The 12,334-nt window shown below is 46.0% G+C and overlaps 3 protein-coding genes across 4 annotated transcripts in view; 2 read left to right on the forward strand and 1 right to left on the reverse strand.

Moving 5' to 3' along the window:
* On the forward strand, window positions 1–3,652 carry LOC131415890 (DDIT3 upstream open reading frame protein). The gene is made up of 3 exons (XM_058557831.1): window positions 1–63; window positions 2,329–2,376; window positions 3,614–3,652. Exons 1-2 carry the CDS (start codon window positions 1–3, stop codon window positions 2,368–2,370), a joined length of 105 nt encoding a protein of 34 aa, XP_058413814.1. The 3' UTR covers window positions 2,371–2,376; window positions 3,614–3,652.
* On the forward strand, window positions 3,634–4,445 carry DDIT3 (DNA damage inducible transcript 3). The gene is made up of 2 exons (XM_058557830.1): window positions 3,634–3,771; window positions 3,859–4,445. Exons 1-2 carry the CDS (start codon window positions 3,634–3,636, stop codon window positions 4,225–4,227), a joined length of 507 nt encoding a protein of 168 aa, XP_058413813.1. The 3' UTR covers window positions 4,228–4,445.
* Window positions 4,388–12,334, reverse strand: part of MARS1 (methionyl-tRNA synthetase 1) — a 17,710-nt gene continuing 9,763 nt past the window's right edge. The window contains exons 11-22 of one of the 2 annotated variants that reach the window (XM_058557817.1): window positions 12,183–12,257; window positions 8,675–8,845; window positions 8,412–8,507; window positions 8,132–8,249; window positions 7,534–7,747; window positions 6,241–6,372; window positions 6,034–6,138; window positions 5,756–5,942; window positions 5,051–5,122; window positions 4,888–4,911; window positions 4,701–4,793; window positions 4,388–4,607 (exon numbers count right to left, since the gene is read on the reverse strand). In XM_058557817.1, the coding sequence (XP_058413800.1) occupies window positions 4,461–4,607; window positions 4,701–4,793; window positions 4,888–4,911; window positions 5,051–5,122; window positions 5,756–5,942; window positions 6,034–6,138; window positions 6,241–6,372; window positions 7,534–7,747; window positions 8,132–8,249; window positions 8,412–8,507; window positions 8,675–8,845; window positions 12,183–12,257 (1,434 nt within the window). In that variant the 3' untranslated portion in view covers window positions 4,388–4,460. The remainder of the gene's footprint in view (window positions 4,608–4,700; window positions 4,794–4,887; window positions 4,912–5,050; window positions 5,123–5,755; window positions 5,943–6,033; window positions 6,139–6,240; window positions 6,373–7,533; window positions 7,748–8,131; window positions 8,250–8,411; window positions 8,508–8,674; window positions 8,846–12,182; window positions 12,258–12,334) is intronic. The other variant, XM_058557818.1, reaches the window with a different exon arrangement.

Genomic DNA, 12,334 nt, shown 5'->3' on the forward strand with positions numbered 1-12,334 from the left:
ATGTTGAAGATGAGCGGGTGGCAGCCACAGATCCAAAATCAGAGCCGGAACCTGAGGAGAGAGGCGAGTACTGATCCCCCATCTACCTTTTACCCTCGCATCCTCGCGAACACCAGTTGTCCCTTCTAGATTGAGGCATCCGCTCTTGAGGATGGGGCCCCACCCCCTCAACCGTCCGAGGGAGGGATGCGGGGAATCCTTTATTCGGGAATGGTGCTTACAGACTCTTCTCCCTTGGGACGACAGCGTCATCCCACCCCTGCCCGGAGCACAGGCCCTGCTCTGTGCTGTAGGGGAAGGGGCCCCGTCTGCCCTCAGAGATTTAGTGTCTCCAGTTGCTGACCCAGGCCGCCTCGTTAGGCCTGTCCGGTGGGAGACGGGGCAGCAGGACACACCCCCGCGCCGAGAAGCCTGGGTGACCATGGCTTAGGCCGCTGCCGCCGCTTTGCCACCAGCGGCACTGCCCCTACTCCACCCCCAACCCAGTCTCAGCCGCAGCGTCTCAGGGCCAGCATGAGCATGTCGGTATCAGGGGCTCCTGGACCCTCCACAGGACAGCCATTCTGCACCCTGGCAGAGAGACTGACACAAGCCTTTGGGGAGAGGGGTGCCGATGGACAGGAAATGCAGATGGATCTTCCCTTTCCCCTAGAGGTCCCTGGGCTTCTTGCACAAGAGAGCATCCTGGATCTCTTTAAGTGTGGGAAGCCATTTGGGGTCTCCCTAGTGTATTGTCCTTCTCCTGGGATTGGTCCCTGCCTCTTTCTTTCAGTCCTGTCTCCAGCTAATCTCTGTGTAACCATTGCATCAGGCCAGCCCCCTGTTTGGCCCTGCAGCCCTCTGGCCTGGAGCTCCACTGCTGATGAAAGCCAGGTCCCACACACTGGAAGGCAAGGAGGGCTCCCCAGGGAGGACAGCCCTGCAGAGAAACACTCAGAGTGATATTGCATCTACAGTCCCCAGGGATAGGCAGCACCGCTCTGCCTCTGGGTATCCTCTTCCCTTCCCTATAAAAGAGATGGGGGAGAATTTATCCACTCATTCCTAATCAATATTTAACCAGCGTCCACTATGTGCCATGCAGTTTCGGGCCCAGGATACATCCATGAACAAGAGAAGAAAATGTCTGCTTTCACAGAGCTTACATTTCAGTGGAAAGAGGCATACAGTAGACAGATAAGTGCCATGAAAATAAACTAAAGCACGGAAGGGTAGAGAATGCTCACAGTGGCTTTCAGTTTTACATTAGGTCAGGGGTTCACTCACTGAGGTGACATTTAAATGAAAGACCTAAATAAAGAGGCAAGGCGGTAAGCCATCAAGATATATGGAAGAGCTTTCCAGGGAGCATGCATAGTATCTTTAGGGAACAGGAAGCCAGTTGGCTAGACTAGAGTGAGCAAGAGGGAGAGTGGTCAATGAGAAATGCAGGGCAGGGAAGGAGTGGATTGTGGAGGGCCTGCTAAGTCAATTTAAGGACTTTAGCCTTTAATATGCGTGAAACTGGAAGTCACTGGAGGGTTTTGAAGAGAGGAATGACATTACCTAACAAGTTTTAAAAGCCTCACTCTGGCTGCTGTGTTATGAATAGACTCGGGAGGGGTGGCAACAGCAGAAACTGGGAGACCTTCTGCAGTAATCAGAGAGACTATAGAGATGATCTAGATGGGAAACAATGGAGCTGGTGAGAAGTGTTTAGATTCTGGGTTTTTGAAGAATGAGTTAAGAAATTTTGCTGGTGGTTTGGATTGCATTGTGGGGTGTGAAAGGAGAGGAATCAAGGATGATAGCAAGATTTTTGACGTTAAGTACCTAAAGTTGCCATTTCCTGAGACGAGGAAGATCTTGGAAGGGGAAGATTAGCAGGAGTTTGTTGTTGGAGATATTAAGTCTGAGAGATGCCTAACATTAGACACCCAAAAGGAGATGGCAAGGAAGCAGTTAGGTAGCAGAGTTGGAGGTCCCAGGAGAGGCCCGGACTGGAAATGAACATCTGGAGGATGTTAGTGTGGGAATGGAATCAGGAGAATGCCACTCGATTTGTTCCCTTCCCTGTAGGCCAGTCCTGACCCTGGCAGGCTTCAGGCCTGCCTTGAATTGAGAGAAAGCTGAGTTGGCCAGGATTTTGCTATTATGTAATCAGGACTACAAATGTCAGCAACTAAAAATAAAGGAAGTCAGGCTCTCCTCTGTCCTTGGAAATGGCTCCAGGGACCGTTAACTATCCATACTCTACAAGACAGGAAGGAAGGAAGCTGGAGATAAAAGTAAAGGAACCTGCCTCTCCTCCTTCTAAAAATGGCTAACATTCATCTTTGATCCCCACAGTGTTCCAGAAGGAAGTGTATCTTCATACATCATCACACCTGAAAGCAGGTAAACTTAACCCTTTCCCAAAACCAACTCCTAAGAGATGCTGCTTAGGTTCTTGGATTGGGACCCTAAGAAGTTGTGAGAGCACCTAGAGAGGATGGGAGAGGAGTGTTGGAATCTGAGCAGGCTTTTGCTGTCCTAGTTGAGAGCTGGCTCTGAGTGAGCAGTCAGCCCCAACAGAGATAACTGGTTTGTCTTACCACACCTCAGTCCCCATCAAGGTTAGACCGACCCAAAGGACTGTCTGCCCCAGCTCCCCACACAGGAGGAGAAAGGAACCCAAACAGTCTTGTAATATCCCCAGGAAACTACCAGTGGAGTTCCCAAGGGGGGCTGAGGACTTTTACTAGGATTCCGTAACAACTTGCTTCTTCAAGTGCTGGGCAAAAGCAAGGAGGGAATATTATTATAGACAAGGGGTTGCTAGATTTTAGGGGCCAGACAGTAAATATCTTACATGTTGAGGGCCACACAGTCTCTGTCACAACTATTCATCTCTGCTGTTGTAGCATGAAAGCAGCCCTAAACAATATGTAAATAAATGGATGTGCCTGTGTTCCAATAAACCTTTATCTACAAAAACAGGCAGCGGGCCAGTTTGCCGACCCGTGGTGTATACTGACTGATCTGTGGCATTTGTTCCACCCATCCCCCACTATCCTGAGTACCATCAGCCCTCATGGATTCAACCAACTACAGATTGAAAGGCCTACGATGGTTGCATCTGTACTGAATATGTAGACTTTTTTTCTTGTCATTATTCCCTAAATAATACAGTATAACAACTATTTATAGCATGTACATTGTATTAGGTATTATACTTAATCTAGAGATGATTCAAAGTATATGGGAGGGGGCCGGCCCCATAGCGCAAGCAGTTAAGTGCGTGCGCTCCACTGCAGTGGCCCAGGGTTTGCTGGTTCGGATCCCGGGCACGCACCGACGCACTGCTTGGCAAGCCATGCTGTGGCGGCATCCCATATAAGGTGGAGGAAGATGGGCACGGATGTTAGCCCAGGGCCAGTCTTCCTCGGCAACAAAAGAGGATTGGCAGATGTTAGCACAGGGCTGATCTCCTCACAAAAAAAAAAAAAGTATATGGGAGGATGTGCATAGGAAATATGCCAGTACTATGCCATTTTGTATAAGAGACTTGAGCATCCTTGGATTTTGTATCCATGGGGGGTCCTGGAACTAACTCCCTAAGGATTCTGAGGGACAACTGTATGTACTTTCGCAGAGGCTGGTTCAACCGCAGAGATGGCAGCTGAGTCACTGCCTTTCTCCTTCGGGACACTGTCCAGCTGGGAGCTGGAAGCCTGGTATGAGGATCTGCAGGAGGTGCTGTTCTCAGATGAAAATGGGGGTACCTATGTCTCATCCCCTGGAAACGAGGAGGTGAGAAGGCTAGGCCTAAAGCTGGGGGGGATGTTGCCCTTCCCTTCTCAACTAATATCTACCCTACCTTTCTTCATTTCCTTGAAGGAAGAATCAAAAACCTTCACCACTCTTGACCCTGCCTCTCTGGCTTGGCTGACAGAGGAGCCAGGACCAGCAGAGGTCACAAGCACCTCCCAGAGCCCTTGCTCTCCGGATTCCAGTCAGAGCTCCCTGGCTCAGGAAGAAGAAGAGGAAGATCAAGGAAGACCCAGGAAACGGAAACAGAGTGGCCAGTCCCCAGCCCGGGCTGGAAAGCAACGAATGAAAGAGAAAGAACAAGAGAACGAAAGGAAAGTGGCGAAGCTAGCTGAAGAGAACGAACGGCTCAAGCAGGAAATCGAGCGCCTGACCAGGGAAGTGGAGGCGACTCGCCGGGCTCTGATTGACCGAATGGTTAATCTGCACCAAGCATGAACAGTGGGGACCATCACTTCCCCCTTGGGCCACTGCTCAAGCCACTACCTACCTTTCCCAGAAGTGGCTCCTGACCACCTTCTCATGAGTGCCAATGATGTGACCCTCAACCCCATCTATTCAGTCGGGGGGGAAAGCTTGGGGTAGACGACAGCATGTATATAGAGATTGTACATTTATTTATTACTGTCCATAACCATTAAAGTGACTTTCTTTGACCCAAGTTCTCCCTTTCACTTTTTCTTCTTGCCTTTAGGGGTTTCCAGGGGTTTCCCCTCAGCTAGAGCCAACTGTTTCTTCAGATCCAAGAGTTTAGCCACCTCTGCAGCAACCTGGTTCTTGTCTGCCTTTTGTGCTTTCAGTTCTCGGACAATGTTGCCCTACGAGAAGAGGGGGTGGGGTAACACAGTGAGACCAGAGGGGACCTATTCAGGATTCAGCTGTCCAGTCTCCCATGGGGCTTTGCTTCCTACCTGTTTTGTCACTTCCTCCATCAGCACTTGTATCTGCTGTGGTCCAGCGGTTGTCATAGTCTCTGCAACTGCTGGCTTGGAGGACACTTTTGCCTGGGAAACAACAACAGAGTTATCACCTGCCACCGTAACTATCCCCCTGACCTCAAGTTTGTATAACATCTCGGGTTGGGGGGACAGGGATTACCTTCAACTCCAAGGGCTCTTCTAGCTAAGACAGGAAAGAAAAACTACAAGTGAGGAAGCAGCAGGACCAAAAGATGGAAAGAAATGAGTGAGGACTACTTGGGGACACTAAGGAGAGGGCGCTATGGCTGTGGCGGGGTGAGAACAGTCTTGAGCTTTCTCACCTGGCCCCCGCCGAAGCGCTGCCTCAAACTTTCAATCTGGTCATTTTCCAATTTTTGAAACAAGGGGCTGACCTGTGAAAAAAAAATTCCGGAATCATTCACTGGTTAGGTATAAACTCTACCAGACTATACGGAGGGCCTCTCCCACCCCAATCACTGACATTCAGGAACTCCAAATGTTGTAGAAGAAATGCTGAGCAAATACCTGCTGATTCCAGTAAAGAATCCAGAAAAAGCACTGGTGTTCACTATGAAAGCCCAAAGTATTAGTAGGGTCACAGATCATTTAAACTATTTAATGACGTGAGGTTGATGCAAAAGCTTAGAGGTGTACGAACTTTATCATCTGTGTCCAAGAGGAAATGGCCCCCCGGGATTCTGCCTGCTCACTGCCTCTCAGCAGTATGGAGACCAGGTGACCATGGTGTTTCCTCAAACATCTGTTGTATACCAGTTAGTTTCATGTGCCAGGGACTGGGTTCTGACATGAAAAGCAATGAGGATAAAAAGGCTACAGGTAATGCTGGGCCTGTGAACCAAGACCAGAAACAAGCCCAAGTGCAGAGTGGGGTCAGTGGGGAAGGGGTTCAGGGAACAGCTGTGAGAGTCCCATGCCCAAAGTAAATTCTCTGAGCCCTCCCCAAAGGCTGCATGGCAAAGGGAACAATTGTAAGACACCCTGGCTCTTCCAACTCTGAGACCTACGGTGCCAATCTGGTGTCCTGCTGGTAAGGTACAAAGGAAGCTTGTGGGCAGGATACTGCAGGCTGGAGGTGGGAGCTGCAGCTGGGCCTGGATGGTGGCACTAACCGTGGGCATGTAAGGCTGGAGCATGACGGACAGCAAGGCAGCTATATTCACTGCCAAGCCTGTCACTGTCCCTGCCCGCTGCCTGAGGAAGAAGAGAGATTAGTCAGGACCTCCAAGAGGACACAGCCTACAGACCACTTTACTCCTGTAGCCAACCCTACCTCCTGACCTACCTGTCAGCTTCACTGCCTTTAATCCGCTTCCAGGGCTCATTCACCTGAATGTATTGGTTGCCATGGCGAGAGATGGTGAGGATACTACGTAAGGCATCCCGGATCCTAGGAAGCAGGGAGGCAAGGTGTAAGGTCCTAGAGGGACCACTATGGGGCTCTCAGCATGCAGCAGATCACTGAGGTGAGACAGAGGTGTAGGTTCCTTACCGAACCTTCTCTAGCAGCTGGTGATAGTGCTGGAGCTCCAGGGTGACATGGGCCAGCAGGCGCTGATCGTCAGAGGTAAGCACCATCTCGGGCACGTAACCCCCAAAGAACTTAGACACAAACATCCCAGCTCTTGATGGGAGTAGGGAAGGAGAGGGGAGAGAAAAGAGGAGTTACTGTCCAGTCTCCTTAGAGAAATCTGACCTGATTTTCATAATTCTACATTCTGTCAGAACTGACACCTCCTGCTTCCCTCAAGCTGGAAGGCAAAGCTTAACAAATTGACTCTTTATTCTCCCTCCCCTAAGAATATGACTCTATACATAACAAACATTTTACATACAGATATCCCTTATTTAAAGAAACCTGACAGTTAAGAAACTGTTCATTCTACTTTTAAGAAGTTAATACTTAGGGGCCGGCCCCGTGGCTTAGCGGTTAAATGCACGCGCTCCGCTACTGGCAGCCCGGGTTCGGATCCCGGGCGCGCACCGACGCACCGCTTCTCCAGCCATGCTGAGGCCGCGTCCCACATACAGCAACTAGAAGGATGTGCAACTATGACGTACAACTATCTAGTGGGGCTCTGGGGAAAAAAAAAGGAGGAGGATTGGCAATAGATGTTAGCTCAGAGCCGGTCTTCCTCAGCAAAAACAGGAGGATTAGCATGGATGTTAGCTCAGGGCTGATCTTCCTCACACAAAAAAAAAAAAAGTTAATACTTAGCATGATCAAGTTGAAATATATGTTAATTGCTGTCAAACAAATACTCTAGTAGAGATTATCTGTTAAATGTGGTTAATGACCAAACCTGAGAGGGTAGGAAGCCATGGAGGATATTTTCTTAGATTGCAGAACAGCTGAGATAGGGACCAAGAGTGGAATGTGAGCCTAAAGCAACAAAAACTCCGAAGAGTACAGCAGAAGTCTCCTACCCTTCACTCAAATAACCCCTTTCTTCTGCAAAACTTTTCAATGGTCTGCAAGTGAACTTTTTTGCTAGGAGAGCATACACCTCCAATTCTATAAGGAACATTAATAAAAAAGCAATCCCCAAAAATTCACTTTGTGACCAACTTTGCTAAATCACGTTTCTACAACTAACGTCCCCCAAGCACACACAGCGTACTGGTTTCTAGGAGCAGATCCCAATGGATAGAAATCCACTTTCCACATTGTCCTCCCGATCCCTCACAGCCTCCTGCCCATTTACCAGCCCTCTCTGTATTCCCATCTCATGGAGCAGAGTCAGCCCAGTTCCTTTTCTGACTCTGACCCCTCACCAAGTCCCACCTGTTGATGAAGTTGCCCAGGTTGTTAAGCAGCTCCGAATTATTCTTGTGCAACATGTCTGTCCAGGAGAAGGCACTGTCCTGGCCCTCAGGCCGAATGTATAGTAGATAGAAGCGCCAGATGTCAGCAGGGATCCCTGTGTCCTGGGCCATGTCCCCAAACACTCCCACACCCCGGCTCTTAGAGAATTTCCCGTCCTCGTAGTTCAGGTACTCTGGACAGAAAAGGAGAATGAGAACCATCTGCTCAAATCACACCCTTCCCTCTCTGACTCACTAACTCTGCTTTCCTCTCCCTCAGCCTCAGCTCTTGGGTGTCCAGCGACACCTCTCCTTGAGTAGCTGGCCTGCACAGGACTTGGGAGATCCTTCCTCTCCATTCTGGCCTTTTTTCCCTTTGCTTCTACCATTACAAAGTTTTAGCTTTGGACTTTTGCTTTCTTCAGGTTCTTGTTTCCCTCTTCTGGGTTGAGTTCTCATGTTCCAATTATTTCCTATTTCATCTCAACTCCTAATTCAGGACCTCCAGAATCTTCTCCCAAGTACTGCCTCAGCCCTCATTCCCCAGGAACACCCCCATCTCCAGTCTCCCAGGGTACCTGTAGCAATGAGGTGTTTGACCAAGGTGTAGTTGTCCTCAGCTCCAAGGGCTGAACAAGGAAAGACTAAGCCATGGAAGGGAACGTTGTCTTTGGCCATGAACTGATATAGGCTCACCTATGGAATATAGTGGGGAGGCTGAGCTCCTGAGATCTTCTTCAAAGGCCCAAGAAAGAACAGATACTCAACCCTCACCTACCCACCCCTCTCACACAGACACACACACACACACACACACACGCACCCTCCCCACAGACAGGCTAACCAAGAACTGCTCACTTGCTCTGGGTTCTTCCACCATCTCTCCCACTGGTCTGTGTAGTTGGCTGTGATGGACAGGTAGCCAATAGTGGCATCAAACCAGACATAGAATACCTGGAGGGTCAGGAGGAGAGAGACATGGTAGGATGAAAAAACAATGGGAGAAGTTCACCAACCCAAAGTCTCAGACTGAAACAAGACATCATCAACAGTCTATTCTGCTAGCTCAGGGTGTCAACCCCAAGGCTGAATGAGACATGAGTAAAGCAGAGGGTTTTTACCTTCTCCTCAAAACCTTCTAAGGGTACAGGGGTTCCCCATCTGAGGTCTCGGGTTATGCAGCGTGGCCTTAGGCCATCCCGAAGCCAAGAACGAATGATGAACCAGGCATTGGGTGTCCAGTCACTGCCAGGCAATGTCTTCTCCAACCACTCCTCCAGTCGCCCTTCCAGCTGAGATAGCAGAGGCAGACAGAGGGCTGATTTAGGACAGTCTCATACATAGTTTGCGTAAGGATAAATAGGTACAGCCTTTTTGGAGCAGTTTGGCAATACAGAATTAAAATTAAAAGACTCATGACTTTGACACAGCAATTCCACTTCCAGAATTTTTTTCAACAGAAATATTCACACAAGAGTGTATAGATGTGTATATCAGGTGCACTGTTCATCATAGCGAAAAACTGAAACTAATTCCCGTGGTTCAAAAGAAATATGGTATATCAATACAATGAAATACTTTTATAAGGCCATTAAAAAGAGTGAGGCAGACCTATATGTATTGCCATGTAAATATCTCCGAGACACATTATTAATTAAATAAAACAAACTGCAAAACAATAACAAAGGATATAATCCAATTATTATAAAAATAAGTAATAATACACAGATTATTATAAACCCAGAAAACATTTTGAAGGAAAATATATATTAGTGCATTATTCTCAGATGGGATTATGGGAAACATTCATTTTTATACCATATATTTCTATCTGAAATTTTAAAAACAAGCTTATATCACTTTTGTAAGCAGAAAAACAAAGATAAATCTTTTTTAAGGAATGGTTTATGTGATTCTGAAGCCTGACAATCTACTCTGCTGGTGAGGCTCTGAGGGAACAGGTTCACTCACGCATTGCTGGTGGGAATGCAAAATGGAACAACACCCACTGAGGAAAATGGGGCAGTAAACTAGATATGCATTTACCCTTGACACAGCAAGTGATCACTTTTAAGGAATTTATCCTGAAGACACACTTCCAACAATACAAAAATACATACGCACAAGGTAATTCACTGCAACATTATTTGTAAATGCAAAACACTGGAAACTACCTAAATGGTGACACAGGAAATTGCTTAAATAAACTACGGTACATACACAGAATGGAGTACTATGCAGCTGTTAAAAAAAAAAAAAAAAAAAAATAAGGATGATCTCTATGGACTGATATAGAGTGATCTGATGGGGAGTGATTTCCAGAACATACTGTTAGGTGACAAAGACAAAATGAACAAGAATATACACAATATGCTATATTTTGTATAAGGGGAAATAAGAAAACATACATATATCTCTGTTTATCTTTATTCATATACATAAAGCTTGTCTTTACAAAAATAAACACACTAAGAATAAATCAGAAAACGAAGTTGATCACCTACAGGAGATGGGAGAACAAGGTGGCAGGGACAGAAAGGGAACGACACTTCTCTGAGTATACCTTTTTGTATGGTTTTGATTTTTAGAAGGATATTGATGTTTTACATGTTCAATAAATAAAATTAAATTAACAAGGACAAAGAGAGGGAAAAAAAAAAACGAAAAGCAAATGAACCAAACTTATTAACCTATTTCAGTAACATAACCACACTAACGGGAGAGAAAACTAATCTAAGACAATTCTGAACACACTATTTGATTATACACCCTCAGTTGGGGGGAAGGGGCAGGACTGCCAACAAACCCTAAACTCTTTTCAGCAGGTTGTTTTGTAGTGGAATGAGTGAAGCCATTCTGAAATTATTTTTAGGTGTATTATAGGATTGAGCAAATGAGTGAATGTTGTTGGGAACCAGGGCACTTACTGTGGAAGAAGGGAGATACACAGGAAACGAGGGAGAATGAGGAAGAACCCTGTGGGGAGAGACTGGGATCGCAGGTGTCAGCATGAACCGAAATGCCTAACTCTCTTTGCTAAAGGACTAGAGCAAAGGCACCCCAGCAGCAGTGAGCACACAGAGCACCCAAACCTTGGTCTCAAATGTTGTTCCCTACTAAAATGAACTAGAGTTTTGTGGAGAAATGGCTGATTCCAAGGCTGGAAGAAGATGAAATCTAGAATATGGTTATGCCAGAAAACAAGGAAGAACTTAAAAAATGGTGGGAGATCTCAAAAATACACAGGGAAACGATTTTGAAGAGGCTCCCACTGGCCAAATAAGGGACAACTGGAACATGAAAATAATTGAGGACAGGAATAAATTATAAACCATCGAAAAAATAGGAATCCACGAGTCCACAGTGATAATAAATAGACAACTAAATGAGGGAATGAAGGAGGAGGGTGAATGTGGAAGGAGTGGTAGAGTTGGAGAATCTTAATGAAAACTGGTCCAGGTAAGAATGATGAAATAAGTGGATGTGAAATGTAGAGGGAACCTCTCAGTGAAGAGCAGGGTGTCTTCATGGTCTTAAATTGTATTCCCATAGACTGCTTATAAGTTGCAGAGGGAAAATATTAATTATACAGCAGAGAAACTGAGTAACACCTTGACTAAACAAAATTAACAACACCAGTGAGGGGAAAATGGCCATCAGTTGCCTCTGGAAAGGACACAGTATCATTCATGTAGTTTTCCAACTAAGGATGCATAACCTGAATCTAACCATGAGGAAACACCCAAGAAATCCAAAATGAGGAATACTCAATTTTAAAAAGGAGGTCAGGGCCTACATTCTTAAAAACTGTTAATGTCATAAAAGATAAAGAAAGGCTGAGGAACTGTTTCACATTAAAGGAAACTAAAGAGATACAAAAACTAAATGTAATACACCATCCTGAGCTAGATTCTGTACTAAAGGAAAAATAATGCTATAAAGGATATTATTCGAATGATTAACAAAATTGGAATATGGATAGTAAGACAACTATATCAATGTTAAATTTCTTGAAGCTATTAACTTTATTGTGGTTATGCAAGAAACACACATTGAAGTATTTAAGAATAAAGAGGACATATATGTACATATATATTTATACGTGGAGTCAGAGAATATTCTAAAGCAAATGGAGGAAAACCTTAACTAGTGAATCTGGGTAAAGAACATGAGGTTCTTTGTTCAAGCAACTATTTATTCTTGCAACTTTCTTTGTGAGCCTGAAATTACTTCCAAATAAAAAGTTAAAAAAGAAAAAAAAGGAGGCAAATCTACTAACGTGGAAAATTGGTCAAGGCACATTGCAAAGTAAAAGAAAGAAAGTAGGTTGCAGAAGAATATGGGTGCTATGATCTAATTTGTATTAAGAAAACAAAAAAGACATACAAATATTCTCACATGCATATGCTATTTCTGAACAGACACGAAGGAAAGTGAGCAGCAGTAAATACCTCTGGCAAGTGGGCCTGAGCCTCTCACTTTGTGCCCTTTAATCTGTTCCACCCTTTTACAATGTATAATTTTTAAGTGGAAACTAAAAACACTTGCGAGTGATCTGGTACAGATGCAAGGCCGAGGCAGTGGGGGCAGAAGAGGCCATGCAGACGAGGTGGTGGGAAGGCCCATTACCTTAGGCAGGTCCAGGAACAGGTGCTGAGAGGACTTCACCACAGGGCACGACCGGCAGACTTTACACTGAGGCTTCTGTGAAGGGAAATTCAAGAGAAGGGGTGACATGAGGTGGGGCAGTCAGGATGAGCAGTGCAGGCTGGGGGGAGCTT

The sequence above is a fragment of the Diceros bicornis genome, chromosome 17 (assembly GCF_020826845.1).
Source record: "Diceros bicornis minor isolate mBicDic1 chromosome 17, mDicBic1.mat.cur, whole genome shotgun sequence".
In the NCBI taxonomy this organism is placed as follows: domain Eukaryota; kingdom Metazoa; phylum Chordata; class Mammalia; order Perissodactyla; family Rhinocerotidae; genus Diceros; species Diceros bicornis.

Coding starts and splice junctions, on each gene's coding strand:
- DDIT3 (XM_058557830.1), top strand. CDS start 3,634: ATGGCAGCTGAGTCACTGCCTTTCTCCTTCGGGACACTGTCCAGCTGG. Junction 3,772..3,858: donor CATCCCCTGGAAACGAGGAG/GTGAGAAGGCTA, acceptor ATTTCCTTGAAG/GAAGAATCAAAAACCTTCAC.
- LOC131415890 (XM_058557831.1), top strand. CDS start 1: ATGTTGAAGATGAGCGGGTGGCAGCCACAGATCCAAAATCAGAGCCGG. Junction 64..2,328: donor GCCGGAACCTGAGGAGAGAG/GCGAGTACTGAT, acceptor TGATCCCCACAG/TGTTCCAGAAGGAAGTGTAT.